At 56.6% G+C, this 16,390-nt stretch overlaps 4 protein-coding genes across 4 annotated transcripts; 1 reads left to right on the top strand and 3 right to left on the bottom strand.

The window, feature by feature from the left end:
* Positions 1-438: 438 nt before the first annotated feature.
* Positions 439-1,728, bottom strand: B0T26DRAFT_727791 (signal recognition particle, SRP19 subunit). The gene has a single exon (XM_060442874.1). The coding sequence runs from the start codon at positions 1,389-1,391 to the stop codon at positions 495-497; it is 897 nt and encodes a 298-aa protein (XP_060291811.1). The 5' UTR covers positions 1,392-1,728; the 3' UTR covers positions 439-494.
* Positions 1,729-2,263: 535 nt separating this feature from the next.
* Positions 2,264-4,190, bottom strand: B0T26DRAFT_657086 (uncharacterized protein; the record flags this gene model as incomplete). The annotated part of the gene is made up of 6 exons (XM_060438756.1): positions 2,264-2,368; positions 2,545-3,308; positions 3,385-3,670; positions 3,755-3,802; positions 3,860-4,048; positions 4,104-4,190. 6 exons carry the CDS (start codon positions 4,188-4,190, stop codon positions 2,264-2,266), a joined length of 1,479 nt encoding a protein of 492 aa, XP_060291810.1.
* Positions 4,191-8,130: 3,940 nt separating this feature from the next.
* Positions 8,131-12,756, top strand: B0T26DRAFT_743888 (humps family-domain-containing protein; the record flags this gene model as incomplete). The annotated part of the gene is made up of 5 exons (XM_060444320.1): positions 8,131-9,244; positions 10,096-10,100; positions 10,431-11,635; positions 11,666-11,869; positions 11,940-12,756. The coding sequence occupies 5 exons, from the start codon at positions 8,131-8,133 to the stop codon at positions 12,754-12,756; spliced, it is 3,345 nt and encodes a 1,114-aa protein (XP_060291809.1).
* A 1,672-nt stretch (positions 12,757-14,428) lies between these two features.
* B0T26DRAFT_727751 (OPT oligopeptide transporter protein-domain-containing protein) lies at positions 14,429-16,388 on the bottom strand. Its single transcript, XM_060442873.1, has one exon. The coding sequence runs from the start codon at positions 16,230-16,232 to the stop codon at positions 14,526-14,528; it is 1,707 nt and encodes a 568-aa protein (XP_060291808.1). The 5' UTR covers positions 16,233-16,388; the 3' UTR covers positions 14,429-14,525.
* Between the last annotated feature and the right edge of the window lie 2 nt (positions 16,389-16,390).

Raw genomic sequence — 16,390 nt, 5'->3', positions numbered from 1 at the left:
CACGATACCTAGTGCTGGCTTTGTCTCTGTCCATTTACTTGGCTTGATTCATTTTGCAATGGGTTTGGTCTCAGAGAGTCTTGATCTAGTAGCATGGTACTAGCCCTCTCCTTTCCCTTGTGGGGGGGGGGGGGGGAAGGGTGTCAGTTATTGGTACTTCTATTGCTATTCCTATTTCTATAGTATCATGCATGCCGCCTCTTCCTCTCCCTCTCTACCTCTCCCGTGCAATGTAGTGCTGATTTCCATGCCCATGCTGGTGCTGCCCCGGATCAAAAATGTTCAAGACACCAAAGGTCACAGCATATTCACCACTTGAAAATGTCATTTTTGCAAAGTCCCCCTCCCTCAATTTCCACCATGGCACACTCGCTGTCTTCATCATAGTGCAAACAATCAATATCTGCGCTGCACCCCAACTAGTCTTTGCCTCTTTTTTTGGGGGGGGGAGGAGGGGGGGGGGTTGTTTCTCTCTTCTAGTCAGCAGCAATCGTTCATTTCCCCTTGCCCTTTTTCTCCTTCTTGCTGCTATTCGTGCCCCCGCTCCCACTCGCACCACCACCCCCACCAGCCGCCGCCGCCAATAGGCTCGCCATATCGGCTCCCCCGGGCCCGCCGGCACCGCCCATCTCCTTCATCATGTCCTTGAGGAAGTTCTCACTAACCCCGCCGCCCGTCATGGCCGGGCTGTAGTAGGGCAGCAAATCACTCATCTTCCAGCCGCGCGGGACAGCCGGGCGCGGCCACTTGCCATCGCCGCTCCCATCATCGTGCGGGGGCGGGGGAGCGCCGCGGACGACGACGCGCAGCGCAGCGGAGCCATCTGTCGTCGGGTGGGCGCGCAGGTGCTGCGCGACGAGCACGTACAGGTGGTGCTTGTTCTTGACGCGGGCCTTCATCACGGCGGGCTGCGCGGCGTGCTGCTCCTTGAGTGCGACTTTCACGCGCCCCGGGTTCGCCCAGTCCTTGGGGTGCAGGCGGCCGGCCTCGAGCACGGTCGGCAGGCGCAGCGCGGCGCACGCGTTGACGATCTCCGTGGCCAGCGGGTTCAGCACGGCCAGCGATTTGGGCACGCGCCGGCCCTCGGCGCGGCTGCGGCGCGCGTCGAAGTACACCGGGTACAGGCACTGGTAGGCGCGGTAGGCCGAGTCGTCCGTCGCCGGCATCATCTCGGGGTAGCCGCGCGGCTGCTGTATGGGGGGCTGGTGCTGGTGCTGGTGTGTGGGCGCCGCTGCTGTAGGTGGAGGTGCTTGTCTCGAGAGCTGCTGCTGCTGGGGTTGCCGTGTGCGCAGAATGTCGGCCTCGTCAAAGTCGTTAATGTCGCCCTCGGACGGGTCCGACATGTCGACATCGCTGTCCTCGACCTCCTCGACGCGCGGGTGGGACGGCATTGTGCTTTCTAGCGATTTCTGTCCAGTGTGCGGCTATGGTGGTGACGTCTGGCGGCGGTTGGACAACCCAAGGCGAATATCTGTTGAAAGTGCTCAGATTCGAGTACTGCTGCTGCTGTCTGCTGTCTGTCTGTCCCCTCACCGTGGGTGGAATGGATGGTGGGGGTGAATTGTGGCATGCAGTTATGGAATAAGGTTGGTTCAGTGCACCGCGCCAAGCTAAGCCTTTGACAAGGGTAGGTGTTGTAACTTGTGTGGGGCTTCAACATGGGAAAGCCATACGGACTGCACTAAATACGGGTACTGAAAGGCATTTATTTCCCCTTATTTATTTAGGCGGTATGCATCTTCCAGTGTCCCATCTTCAAAGTTGGAAAAAGGTCGGTTTAGTTTTTCATTGACAGTCAAAGTGTCCGTCCACACACCTCTTGCTCTTTACCGTGTTTGCCTCTTTGGTAATCAATTTCTGTGCCTGTACAGAGCGAGCGTACGGAATACAAATCATATGCCTATGTATCGGCTTAACCTGCCCTGTCATGAGATATCCCCTCGCCACGGCGTCAAAGCCAGCCCAACCATATCAACTAAATCCAACTATGGTGTTCTGAATTCTACCGCCAGCATCCCTCTTTCAGTATACTAAAAATCCTTCTGTTCGTATTGCTCTTAGCCCCCAACACATTGGCCGGTACCCAACCCATGAAGTAGCCAAGAAGCTAAGGGATTCTTGTCCGATACAATTACCGGACAGAAAAAACGAGTGGAGAGTGCAAGCCCGCTATTTTTCGGGCTGCGGTCAAAATCGTAAAAATACATAAGGGGAAAAAAAAGTCAGTTAAATAAAAAGGTAAGAGTACGAGGCAGGCGACGCCTCAGTAGTCGTGAGACTTGGTTCGGAATTTGGTGCCCGGCGGATGATCTGCAGTTCCAAACTTGCAGTACGGATGGGTGCACATCCCGTCTCGCACGCTGGGACACTGAAGCAAGAGAGGGAGGACGGTTAGCAGGGCAACGCTTGCGCGAAGGATGAGGATGTGAGAGGCCATGACTCGCAACGACCACCGCTTCAGACGGGAGTTGAAGACAAGAAGCCGAATAGCATGTTGACCAGCATCATATACTTAGAGACATTAAGAAAATAGCAAACACATACATGATGACCATAAATACAGTCTTTGACCTCGCACTCCTGGCCGCTAGTACAGGGGTTGAGGCGGGCCAGAAATGCGATGGCCACAATCTCGTCCTTGGTGGGCTTGTACCTATGCTCGAAGCAACAGGCATCACCCTTGACGCAGGGCCCTCTCAAATAATGATTGTTGCAAAGTTTATTGTTGTCTTTTCGTTTCTTGATGTTGTCCAAAGCCGACTGTACCACCGTTATGGGCGAGTCGACTCCCCGCGGGCCCGGATTCCACGGGGCAGGCTTGGCTTGTTGCGCCGCTGCCCGAGCTGGGGTGTTGACTGGTCTCGGCTGCAGCGGCAGCGTAATCTGCGGAGGGGGGCTGGCATTGCTAATGGCTCTGGCCCAGGTTGTCGCCGGCGCGGTGCTCGGTGTCGACGTGGCCGAGGCAGCAGGCGTCAGAATGGTACCCGGCCCCACGACGCCATTAGCAGCGTTTCCAAGACCGTTCGCGCCGACACCGCCACCGCCGCCGGCCGACGGCAATGACAAGCTTGTCGGCACCTTATCCACGAGCTTATCGGAGCGAAAGAGGTCGTCGTTCAAGTTCAAAATATTGGCGCCCGTCGCTATTAGCTCTCGGACAGTGGGAAAGCCTTCGAGCACCGTGACACGGCGGCGGGCGGCGTCGTCATGGAACAGCTCGTCCAAAAACGGCGCATATCCAGCATCGTGAGAGATCCCAAGAATGGCTTGTTTGCAGTTGAAATTGCGGAGATTCCATTTCGTTGATTCTGGCCTTCGTATTAACAAACAGGCAGTCCAAGTCAATTCGGGCTCGACTGAATACTGGGAGCTCCTTCTCCCTACCTTTTATTTTATTATCTGCTCTTTCTTTACCGTGACCAACATCGACAAAATCAAACGTGGCCTTGCCCTGCGTGAATCCCAGGCTAAAGTCTTTCAAATCGCTTTCGTTTTCCAGGCTGCCGTCACGGCGCATGGCTTTCGATAGACCGGCAAGATTAGCATAGACCTTAGCCACCACCTCGACATCGGAAGCATGCTCGCCGCATTCTGTGAGAATGGCGGTCCGCAGCGCGTATGCTGCTCGTTTACCGCCCTCGACTCCTTGCTTGATGAAGGCTTGTTTAAACTATATGCAGAGAAGCTGATGAGCGCGAGATTCTGGGAGCTCGGCATCAAAAATGACGAGGGGCCAAAGCAGGCGAGCACGTACAAGCAAGCCTTCGCCATCGATCAGGACAATAACGTAAGGGTTGTTGTTCTGCAGACGCGTCATTCAAAAACCGTATCACCAGCACGCATGGGCCGCGTGTCTAACCTTCAAATGGCTATTGTCTTGCGATATTAACATGTTGCGGGTCTCCACTTCCTGTAACTGTTGCTGCAGGTCCCGTCTCGATTTGGTCGCGTCGTCGAGGTCGAGTTTTGCATCGCGAAGCTCGATCAGCAAGCCTTGGTTCTGGGCTCGAAGGATAGTCTCGATTCCTTCGGAATAGACGAGAAGGTCCTGGGCGCTACATGTTAGAGACAGCAGACAACTAGATGGGCTCTGGGTTGCACACCTTGATCAACTGGTCCTTGGAGTCCGTCTGAACTTCGAGGTTCCGGAACCTCTGGACAAAGTCCAGGATTCCCCCGCTTATGTCCATACCCTCGATCTTTATTGACTTTTTCGGCGCTTGTTGCTGTTATATAACGTTGGATTGTTTCTTTGATGATGCTAGCCCAAGTGGCTATGATTCCGAAATATATAGAGGCTGCTTCTCTAAGGCGCGGCGCTGTTGTCAGAACGTGGGGATAATAATTCGTGGGGGGGATGGCAGGGAAGCTCCGCACTTGTTCTTCGGGAGGCGGAAGAAACTAGGTACAAAAGCTTGTTAATGGGATGGCAAAGTGGAGATCAGGTGCGCTGGAATTACCTACAGATTTGATAACTTTGATAACTGGGAGAAGTATGGAGTATGGAATAGTATGGATGGTTGTAGCTTCGTATCCAAATGTCGTCTTGAGATTCTGCCTGGATGGCTGTCTGTTTCCTGTCAACTACTAGCGTCGGGAAGCAGGAAAAGCCACCTAGCTAGGTACGTACTAGAGCTGTGGTATCGAATACCCCAGGTAATGCGATGATAAAACGCCGATGGCGCAGATTCGCCGTGCCTCCTTCGATAACTCAAGTTCGGAATGCGTTAAGACATTTCAGTCAAGGTCAGGAGGAAGGACCGAAACCCCCGCATCCAATTGCTTTGGAGGCTCAGCTTCAACGTTCGAGTTACATTTACATAGTACACATATTAGGTTAGCGCCATGCATAGGCAAGGCACCCCTGATAGGCTGACACGGACCCCAGATGGTCCAGAAAGGCTCGAGTTCATCAGTTGCAGCCTTGTTCGACAAGGCGACGAGGAGCGCAGCTTCATGCCGTACGTCTTGCTTTCTTCCGGAGCGTCCTGCCGCATGCAAATATGGTAAATACCTATATATAAACAGGATTGCAACTTTGTGCGCCAAGTCTCCATCTCGATTCTACCTCTCGGCTTGCGCAAGGTTGAAACTTTCCCTGCGTTTCCTCAATCCACATTGATCTCCCTTCCTTCCCGCCTCCAACTCTTATGTCCCCTTCTCAAGACGAACCACTCGACTTAATTGTCCCTTGCTCTATCCAACGGCGCCGGCCACTAAGACCTGACTACCTCCTCAGTCTGGCTAATAAGCTTCAGAGGGTTCGAACTAACGTGCCGTACCCCGCCGCAAAGCTGTAGCCATTGGGCAGAGGCGACTGGAACAATTGTATCACGAATGTGGCCGCCGATTTGTTTGATATTGTAGTTGCTAATAATATTTGAATATTTGTCAAGAATTATCCCGCCCCCCCCTTCGTGGAGTTTATACCAGGCTCGCGTCTTGTCTGAACCTCCAGCCCTCTACTCTTATACCAGGTTAGGTATCTCGGGCCGAGGGTACAGTGATAGGCAACACTGTGGTTCCGACCTCGGACTAAACGAGGGGCCGCCGTATACAGCTTGAACACTAAGTCAGAACTGAAATGTCGGATGAAGTGGGCGAGGCGCGGGTGCACTGTACCGTATTGAAGCAGATTGAAAAGTTTAAAAGGACATCGCATCCATTTGGGCGCCATGACCGAAGCTGTTTTTTTTTTCGTTTCCATTTAGGACCAACATTTCACCACTCTTGCCTCGTAACCACGCCTCTCCTGTTCCCTAAATTGGTGTCTTGAATCCCTTTTCAGACCTAGAGGCAGTTATAAGACGTCGAACCACAGGAAACTATGGGTATGTACAAATTAGCTGACCCGAAAGGAACCTTGATCAAGTCTGTGCAACTCCTTCCACCTTAACTTTGGGAGTTGAGCAGCAGCAGGCACAACCCACTTTATTACAGGTAAGCTTCAAGTTCAACTGCCAGGCAGAGGCACATTTAAGGTTTCCCAGCGGTGCTCAGGGGCTCGGGGGATTACCCTCTACTCTAGGTTTTTGAGCGGCATTGACTGTCGTGGGGCGGCGAATTTGCCTGCCCGCCTTTTATTTTGTTCAGACGACGGCTATGTATATACCAAATACCTGGTACACCGCCAAACAAACTTATTCGTACTGTGTGTATGCAACTCTCATTATCGCCAACCAGACAACCTTTCAGTCCGAGGAAAGCTATGGACGAGTTCCGTCACGACCAATTGGATTTAGACCGGACCGAGTTGGGCAGTCTAGGAGCAGCAGGTCGGGTTATGCCGAAGCACCTGCAGCATTCAGTGGTCGCTTGCTCCCTGTTCATGCTTCCTGCTTAGATTCTCGCTTCCTGCTCTCGTCTCCCTGCAGTGTGCCCGGGACTTGGCTGTGGGACGAGCACACACACCACACTAGCACACAGACACCAAGCACACCGAATGAACGTCCACAGCAGCCTACTATGTATCACCAGTGAGCATTGGCCTTTTGGTTCCAGCCCTCCCTCCCGAAGCTGCAGCCCAGCAATAATTGAATCACACGACGGTGTTCTAATTTCAACCTAAAATAAGAAATAAAAACGGGAGAAAGGCCGCGGATGCAACGATACCTAGGTAGGTACAGTACATATGGATGTCGATCTCGACTGGACTACCTTCGGGAGTTTTCAGAGTCTACGACGCCCAGAATGGCGACATGCGCTGCAAGGCATCGGCGTCTTTGTCTACCTCTAGTCTCCTATCTCAGCCGACAATCAAGCAGATGTGCGTTAGTTCAAGGCCTGAGCCGTCCACGACGGTTTAAACGCCGGACGGGGCCCAGGATGTCAGGCCAGGCTCGAGCCAGGCTCGAACCAGGCGGGCAGGGGCGGCAGCCCTGCGCGACCCCGTCGCCGGGACTTGAGATGCAGGGTATGTGACTGGGGCAGCCACCAACTGCTGGACACCCACTCAGCGATCAACACAAGCAAGCTGACCCCACGCCACTTGCTGTGAAGCCGATCAGCCCCAAAAAAGGGCACAGCGGCCTCTGGTGGGAGACTCGAAATTCTAATTTCGTGGGCTTTCGCAAAGGCCAAATACGGATATGGGAAGGCCGGGCAGGAGAGGAGGGGACCTGGGTCTGGCGGCGCCGCGGCAGCACCTTCTCCAATAAGTTCAAAAACTTGCAATTGGTCTGCCCACCATCTGCGCCTACCATCCGACATCGCCAGTGCCCAGTCGTTCTTGCCCTGCCTCCACTTGCTCCCCGAGCTGTTTGCGGCCAGCTTGCTTGCTTTTTCCTCCTGCTCCCACTTGCATGAGGAACGTACACTCGGCTCTGTCACTGCATTTTGTCTTGCGGTGTTGGGCGCTTGAACTTAGCCAGCCCCTGACACGACGAGTTCCGGGACCTGTTCTGCATTACGGCATTGCAGCATTGTCCAATTGTCTAATTCGCTTCGGCGCCAAGCCTTTTGTGTGCTGGGATCTCTCCTGCTCTCGACTCGTCCTGCTGTCTGAAGTTTGCCGTTCAGTCTCGACCTGGCCCGTCACACATTTTCTCGCACTTGTCACGGCTTTCGTCTTGGCTTAATTACAAGAACGTCTGCCCCGTCTACCGTGCTGAGTAGCTGTCTCTCTCTCTTCCTCGGACACTGCCGCCTCCCATCGCATATTTGTGGACTGTCCGTCTCCAGCTCCCACAACCCACCAAAAAGTCGACAGATACCCTGTCGCACGACCCCGCCTCGTACTCACTCCCCCGTCTCCGTCCTCGAAACCAGCAGCCAATCTGGTGAAACCTCGCGCCGCCTGCTGCTCCTCCCCACCAGGGTCCGGCTCTTCAGCCTCGAAGCGTGGCCTTAAACATCCACTATAAGTAAGGCTTCTCTGAGATACCAGATCTCAGGAACATCCCTCCGCCCCCCTTCCCCCACTCGGCTTGAGCTGTTCGGATAATAAGCCGCATGCCCCTACCATACCCTTATTGATCCCTACCCCTAGATCCTCCTGAGGAGCACAACATTGCAATATTTCCCGATCCGAAACCCCCTGACACATTAATAGCTACGATAGTAGTCCCTAGACCTTTGTTCTTCTCGTCGTCGTACGAGAGTAGAAAAGCAACCCCCTAGACGCACCCCAAGATGTCGACAAGGCATCCGACTTTGGCGACGCCGTTCGCCGAGCGGGCGAACCAAGCCACGCACCCGCTCACCAATTACCTGTTCCGCTTGATGGAGCTTAAAAGGTCCAACCTCTGTCTTAGCGCTGATGTCCAGAGCGCCCGGCAGCTCCTCGATCTTGCGGAGAAGGCTGGGCCAGCAATTGTCGTGTTCAAGACACACTACGATCTGATTTCGGGCTGGGACTACAACCCCCAGACAGGCACGGGTGCCAAGCTGGCCGTCCTCGCAAGGAAGCACGGCTTCCTAATCTTTGAGGACCGCAAGTTTGTCGACATTGGCAAGACGGTGCAGATGCAGTATACAGCCGGCACAGCCCGCATAATAGAGTGGGCCCACATCACCAACGCCAATATCGATGCCGGCAAGGACATGGTTCGCGCCCTAGCCGAGGCCGCGGCGAAGTGGAAGGAGCGCATCAACTACGAGGTCAAGACATCTGTCACAGTCGGCACCCCCGTCTTGGAGCACTTTGACGACGCAGAGGAGCTGTCCGAGGACGGACGCAGGCTAGATCCCAGGGAGCAGAATGGCGGCTTCTACCGGGACGGCCGGGACGCCGACGGAAGGAAAGGGAGCATCGTCTCCATCACGACGGTCACGCAGTCGTTCGAACCCGTCGACTCTCCACGCTTGTCCAAGAACATGACAGAGGGCGACGAAGTGCTCTTCCCTGGCATTGAGGAGCCTCCGTCTGACCGTGGGCTACTGCTCCTGGCCCAAATGTCGTCCAGGGGCTGCCTGATGACCAAGGAGTACACTCAGGCCTGCGTTGAGGCGGCGCGCGAGCACAAGATCTTCGTCATGGGGTTCGTCTCCCAGGAAAGCTTGAATACCGAGCCCGAGGACAACTTCATCCACATGACGCCTGGCTGCAAGTTGCCTCCGCAGGGCGAGGGAGAAAACGGACATGTGGAAGGTGATGGCTTGGGACAGCAGTACAACACGCCGTCAAAACTAATCAATGTCTGCGGAGTCGACATAGTAATTGTAGGGCGGGGTATCACCACGGCCATGGACCCTCAAAAGGAGGCCGAACGGTACCAAAGGGAGGCCTGGAGGGCTTATCTGAGACGTATCGGCCAATGAGGATGATCCGGCGGGGAAAAGACGGCTCTTGTCTGTGGCGTTGGCCGAAACGGCCGAACACTCGCGAGATATGGGTGGTAATAAGGGGCCGGAGCACAGCTGAGAACTTTCGGGGCTCGGGGAGAAAAGCAAAGTGGGAAACGACCACGGAGTCGTGATCCGAAGGAACGGGCGTTTCGGTGACAATAGGTCTTCCCAAGGCACCTGCCTGCAATTGCAATTGACCCCTCTGAAAACCTAGCAGAACAAAGATTCACATGTCTCGATTCTCCTTCTATTGCTGTCGGCCCGAGACGGGGCCGGATTTCGGCCCACCAAGAGCGGACACCAACCATGGCAACAACCTTCTTGAGCTTCGGAATCGTTGGCGAAATTATTGTCTGAAAAGCGAAGGCGGGCAATGGAAGGAGAGAAAGGATATGAGTATAATATAACACACAAGGTACTCTGCATAATCCTGTATTCTGAATGAAGTGACGCATAACACCACTCTTCCTCTCGCGGAGTTAACGGGCCTAAGCACCTCACGACGTAACAGATGCGCCGGATGAGGAGATAGAAGGCCGTACATGGGAAGCTTGGCGGGCGGGGGTCAATCCCGCTCGCTGTCTCTCCCTCACGGCTTTTGGCCTGTGGACGGCGGTGATTGGAGTTGCGTTATTCAGCAACATGCTGGAAGCCCATCAGTCCGTCAGGACGGGGATTTTAGTTAAACCCACTAGCAATCGTCTATCTTGGATTGTCTCAGTCACCTGTCAGTCATCTGCACTCGACTAGTACCGCATTTGTACGCTGCAGGGCTTGCTCGATTAACATACAGTACCTGATAGCTTCGAGCTTCGGTCTAGGTTGTTGACGTTGACACATTATCTCTTATCACTAATCAAGTCGAGCCCCCCTACACGCCCGCGCCGAGAGGTGTCGGCGCCATGTCAATGTCTTCCAGCTCAGAAAGTCCGCCTGTCGAGACGGTCGTCTCGGCTGATAAAAACGGCTCAAAGGACGAGGCCGGCCACGACGCCGAGTCCAGGCCGCCGCCTAAGAAGCGGAGGCGGACCGTCATTTCGTGCACGGAATGCCATCGCAGGAAGCAGAAGGTAGGGAATTTTGTCTTGGTTGTCATATGAGGGCTCCGGCTAACCCATGGTTTGCTCTCGCCTTGCCATTGACAGTGCGATCGGAAGCTGCCATGCACCAACTGCCTGGGGCGAAACAAGCAGGGCGCATGCACCTACGAGACGGGCGCGCCCACGGCGAAGGCGCACAGGTCTAACACGAACAACGGGGCGCCCATATCGCCCGAGGCCGAGGACCCCCAGGACAGCATCCCAAGCAAGGTGGTCAACTTTGGGTATTCGTATACGGGCCCGTCGACGCTCGGGTTCCTGGCCAAGATCGAGGGCGCGCACCCGGACGAGCCGCTGTCGACGCTCAACCCGACGTCGGGCCAGCAAGACGACCTCTTCAACACGCGCGAGCGCTACAAGAGCCTGATCAGGCAGCTCCCCGCGCGAAGCTACATCGAGAAGCTGGGAGACATCTACTTTAAGGGCTTCAACTGGCACTACTATGGCCTGGAACGCGACATCTTCGAGAAGCAGCTCGCCGACTGGTACAAGCTGCCCTTTAGCCTGCTCACGTCGGGCGGGCCCCAGGCGCTGCCTCCCGACCTGAGGGTCTTCCCCGGCCTGGTGTTTCAGGTGCTGGCCATGGCGCTGCTGGTCTTGACCCCCGGCGACGACCACTTGTTTGAATCGCTCAAGTATGCCGGCAACATGAGCTTCGAGGACCTCGCCGTCGACTACAGCGAGTCGGGCGTGGCCATCCTGTCGCTGCTGGGAAAGCGCCAGATGACTCTGACCACGGTCATGGCCGGCTTCGTGAGGGCCTCGTTCCTGAAGTACGTCGCCCAGGTCACAGAGGCGTGGCATGCCATCGGCGGCGCCATCAGGGACGCGCAGGAGATCGGCCTTCATCGAGACAGCCTCGATCCCCAGCCGAGAAGTGACGATGCCGAGTCGGTACTCGAGAACCAGTGGGAAATCCAGCGCCGGCGAAGGATGTGGATGATTCTTATTGGCTGGGATGTTCATACGGGCCTCATCCTCGGCCGTCCCATCACCATCAGCCTCGGCATGACGCCGCCTACGCTGCCTATTGACGCGCCGATCCCTAAGGACCGCTCCAAGACCCCCGTATTGCCCCGGGGCGAGAATGACCCGCCAACGCCCCTGACGCGGTCGTTGTGGGCGCATGAGATCATACTGCCGCTGCGCGAAGTATTGGAGCTGGAGAAGGAAGGGCCCTGTCCCAAGGACTTTTATAGGGTAAACCGGCTGCACCAGGAGCTGCTGGACCTCGACGCCCGCACCCCATCGTGGTTCCGCATGGTGAATCCGGACACCAGGTTTGACGGCCTGCCAGAGTGTCACTGGCTCCCCTTTGTCCGCACCACTTTGCCCCAGCTCATAGCCTTCAACTTCATGGCGCTCCACCGGCCGTATATCTTCACGAGGCCCAAGAGCCGGACAGAAGCCCTTCGCGCGAGTTTGAGGATGCTGCACGCCCAAAAGGCGCACTTCAAATCTCTGCCCCCACAGCAGCACAGAGCGTGAGTCTTGATCATCCCCGTCCTCCTTTGTTCAATAAAAAAAAACTTGGCTGTAGCTGATGCAAGGTAGCCACTCTCTCTTCTTTGGCACCTTTGACGCCATCGTCATGATCGCATCCATCTACATTCTCTTCCCAAAGGAGCATCCGGATTTGGTTTTTGAATCCATCCAGCAGTTTGACTGGTCCGTCGAACGCTTCGAGATCATGTCGGTGCGCAACGGCCTGGCCAAGGCGGCTCTCGGCGTGCTGCGGGCCATTAACCTGCGGCTGCGCAGGTCGCTCGGCATTTCCAGCCAGCCCGGCACCTCCGCAAAGCCCACCCTCCCGTCCCCCGCTTCGACCACGCCCAGCGCGTCCGTCGGAGACCAGAACAACGGCCCTTCCCCGTATTCGTCGTACTGGGAAACGTCCATCCTGCCATCCGGCGCCAACCCGGAGGCTGCCACGACAAGCTCCGCGAGCCCACAGCCCGGCAGCTCCTCCACCTTTACCAACGGCAGCAGCATATTCTCGCCGTCCGTGGCTGTCGGCGGCGGCGTGTATTCGACTGGTAATAGTAGCAACGACGGTGCCGACGGTGGGGCGGCGGTAACAGCCGCGGCGACTGCGGCGACTGCCGATTTCGACTGGGGGACCTTACCCAGCGGTTTTGACCTAGCCAGCCTGCAGCCCATCTACGCCACCAGCGACCTCATCTACAATGACCTCATGACCATGGGCGACGACTCGTCACCGTCGGGCGCCGCTGTGCATTCATCGTCCACGGCTCTGGCGGGAGCCTGGGACGGCAGCGACATGGGGGCTGCTGCGCTGCCCTGGCAGTTTGAAGGCGACTTTGGGAACGACAGCGTCTGGAACCTCTTCAACCAGTACAAGTCGTTTTGAAGGGGTCCCTCGGCCCTAACCCCGGGAATTGCGCTGCGAACCACCAAGGGCTAACATGTCGCCGACTTCTGTTAGCGTTTCTTGTCCAACATGTGGCTCCCTTAGGGCGGTGGCGTCCTAAAAGCGGAATGGCCTTGTGGAAGACGACAGAGTCGACTGAGCCTTTTAAACCCTCTCGCGCTGCCTTTGAGCCGCCGAACTCGGGTGTATCCATATCTTGGGTCTCCTCGTGGCAAACTCGAAGCCGTCATCATATGGAGAAAGAGGCAAGCCAAAACTGTGGCGGGTCCGTGGTTTTGTTCCAGACGCCGTGCATACTTACTTACCTACCTCCCTCACCTAGGTAGGTAGGAATACCGACAGCACCGATCTTGAACCGGGCAACGGGACCAAACCCGGCCACGATCTGCCCCCTGGGTTTCAACTGAAGCCTTTGATCAGAGCTCGTTGCGGTGTGGATGGAGAACGACGGAGTCAGCGGCCCGCCGCGGTTCGGTTGTGGGGATCTAGTGGCGCATACACCGGAATGCTAGCTACGGTGCCTAGCAACCTGCCTTGATGTCTGGCCTAGGGAAGCGGAAGCTTGGGGTTGCGATGGTGCCCCAGTAGGCAGGTACTCTCGGGATTAATATTATCTTTCCTTTTCTCCACACATATGTATGCAAATTCCCCCAAATTCGAAGCACACGCACGCCATGTGTTTGTTGTGGTTTCTCCCAATAAAGAGAATAGAAAGATGAAGAAAGTAATATTAGACTCGTCGCTCTAGTTCTATAGATGCGGCACGCCGACGCTCTGCATGATCAAGTTGACAATGCTCAGGAAGCCTTCGCCCAGAATGAAGCCCTAGCACAGTGACAATAAAATCCCGTTAGCAAGCGGTTTTGTACGTCGCATACGGAACAGAGAGAAAACGGATTGAGTTGCAAGGAAAAGAAACTCACCGAAGCCAGCACAATCAGCGGCGTGTCCTGCCAGCCCTTGACGGAGCGCCACCACCAGCCGAGCATGCCGCCAATGGTGCGCGCGAGCGTGAATGACGGGACGTTGTACATGCCTAGAAGCAGACAACAGTTAGTGCCATGTCAAAAACCAAAGAAACATCAGGGAACACAGTAGAAAAGAGAGAGAAAACCATACCAACAGCGACGGCAATCCCGCCGGGGATCAGATTCTGCCACGGTTTGCCGGTGGCCTTGATGCGCAGGGCAGTGGTGGCGGCGAACAGAGCGGCGGAGCCCATGGCCCACTCCTTGGCCATGGGCGGCAGACCGCCGCCGGTAACGAGGCGGGCGGTGGAGATCCTAGATTATTCTATTAACGTATGCTACTGAATAAAAACAGTTTCAAAAAGATAAAGCTTTCCATCATTTAGTGTTAAAGACTGACTTACCACACGTAGCCCGTGGGGACCTGGAACAGGTCGCCGGGGATGTCGTACACGCTGTCATGTCACACATGTCACACATGTCAGTCAGCCCTGGATCTCGGCGCCAATATTCTATTTTCCTTTCTTGAAAGAAGGGGAGGGGTTTAAAAAAAACTCACGATGTGTATAGCTGGTAGATTAAAGCGCTGACCACGGCTCCCACCGTGGCGCCAATGACCTGGCCCCAGAACTGGGCCTTGGGCGCGGCGCCGAGCAGGTGGCCCGTCTTGAGGTCTTGCATGAGATCGCCGGCTTGCAGGGCGCCCTGTAGCTCGCCAAAGACGGTAAATCAGTAACCGAGAAATCATCACCATAGAAAAAAGATACGTGACATACCGCTTCAGACTATTCCACACACAAACAAAAAGTCAGCAATCAGATCCCAGCAACACACACGGGAACGAAATATAAGGGGGACACATACCACGGCGCCAGCCACCAAATTGATCAGCACGCTCGACTTGTGCGACTGGGGGATGATGAGCGCAAAGAACAGCTGGGCGAGCTTGCTGATGCCCGACACGGGGTTGAGGTCCGTCTCGCCGAGGGCGCGCACGCCCATGATGCTGAGCACGAGGGCCATGAGCACGGCCGTGACGGTGGCATAGAGCGGCACGAGGTCGCCGAACACGACGTGGATGCACGCGATGCAGAACGCCACCGACAGCACTAGCCCCACGCCCACCACGCGGTCGCTGATCTGCTGGTCCACCGGCGCGTCGTCCTCTTCTTCGGCGTCGGCGTCGTCGGTATCCACGTCTGCGTCTGCGTTAGGATCCGCGTCCTGGGCGTCGATGCGCGTGTAGCCGGCCCCGACCCCACGCCTACGCCCAGGCGTCAAGCTAGGCACCAGCGCCTTGAGCTTGACGGGCACGGCGAGGTAGGGGCGGACGGAGCGGACCGCGAGATACGACAGGCTGACGACGGCATCGGCGAGCATGATAGCCAGTGAGGTCCAGACGATCCAGCCCTTGCTGCCGTGCTCCCAGTCATCAACTTCCCCGGGGGCCCAGCCGCGCACCTTGGCCAGGGGCGAGAGCACGGCCCAGCCGAGCACGGCGCCCAGCAGCATGTGCAGGGTGGTGGCGGGGCCCATGATGATGCCCTGGCCGACGTAGGCCAGGCTGGGGTTGAGCGTCCACAGCCACGTCGCGGCGGCCGCGCGCCCGAACACGGGCACGCTGCGCAGCACGGGGAAGAAGTAGGTCGCGAAGGTCGACAGCCCCGACACGAGGAAGCACACGAGCAGCAGCTGCACGTTCTGGCGCCACGACGCGGCCGTCTCCTGGGCATCGGCGGCTTCTTCATCGGCGTCACCTCCACCAGCAGTAGGCTTGTGGCTGCTGTCTGGGGGACCGAGGAGGAGGGGGGTGCTGGGGACAGACTTGGTTTTGGGGGAGGGACCAGGTCCGGCAAGACTGCCGAAGCCGGCGGCGTCGGGCTGGGCGCTGTCGTTGGGGGTGCGGCCGTGGAGGACACTGATCAGAACAGCGGTGCTAAACCCGCTGGGGAACTTGAGCTTCTCCCGGATCAAGACCTGGCGGCGCAGGGGCACTGCAAAAACAACACCAAAATAGCATAGGCCGAGGGACCATAGTATGAGCTTTGGAAGGGAGAGGACGATGGGGCCTTGTTCGTCGTCGCGCAGCAGGTAACTCATGGCGGGCAGGACACCGACAAACCCGCAGCCGAGCGGCATGATGGCCATGCTGCCGGCGACGGTCTGGACCAGGACGTTCTCGACGGGCGTGAAGGGCCCGCCGTCGAGGAGGCGGCCGCGGCGCCCCAGCAGCTTGAAGATGCCGAAGCCCATCAGGCTGGCCGGCATGGTCATGGTGCTGACCCACCCCGTCTGCAGCCCAAAGTACATGTTGGAGAAGCAGATGACGAGCCCCACGAGCAGGCCCACGCCGACGCCGCGCCACGTGAAGCTGGGGTCGCTGTCGCTGTCGCCGTCGCCATATTTTCTTGTTGGAAGTGAGTCTGTGTCGTCATCTCGGACTCGGACTCTGTGTCGGACACCGCCGCTGCTGCTGCTGTCGTCCATCGTCAAGACAGTAGAGTGACAAAATGAATTTCGATTACATCACTGCTGCGCACGTAAATAGGGGACCTGGTGATATGTGTTGTGTCTGGTGGTTGGTGGCGTGCCCCATTTCCACTTGACTTGCTCGACTTGACTGTAATCAGTTTAAGCACTTGGAC

Source organism: Lasiosphaeria miniovina (genome assembly GCF_030549165.1).
Source record: "Lasiosphaeria miniovina strain SMH2392-1A chromosome Unknown B0T26scaffold_7, whole genome shotgun sequence".
NCBI classification, from domain to species: domain Eukaryota; kingdom Fungi; phylum Ascomycota; class Sordariomycetes; order Sordariales; family Lasiosphaeriaceae; genus Lasiosphaeria; species Lasiosphaeria miniovina.
This window is presented reverse-complemented; position numbering and strand designations above follow the sequence as displayed.

What these genes read in the sequence shown, in the direction of transcription:
- B0T26DRAFT_727751 (XM_060442873.1), bottom strand. Translation starts at nt 16,232, where the DNA reads ATGGACGACAGCAGCAGCAGCGGCGGTGTCCGACACAGAGTCCGAGTC.
- B0T26DRAFT_727791 (XM_060442874.1), bottom strand. Translation starts at nt 1,391, where the DNA reads ATGCCGTCCCACCCGCGCGTCGAGGAGGTCGAGGACAGCGATGTCGAC.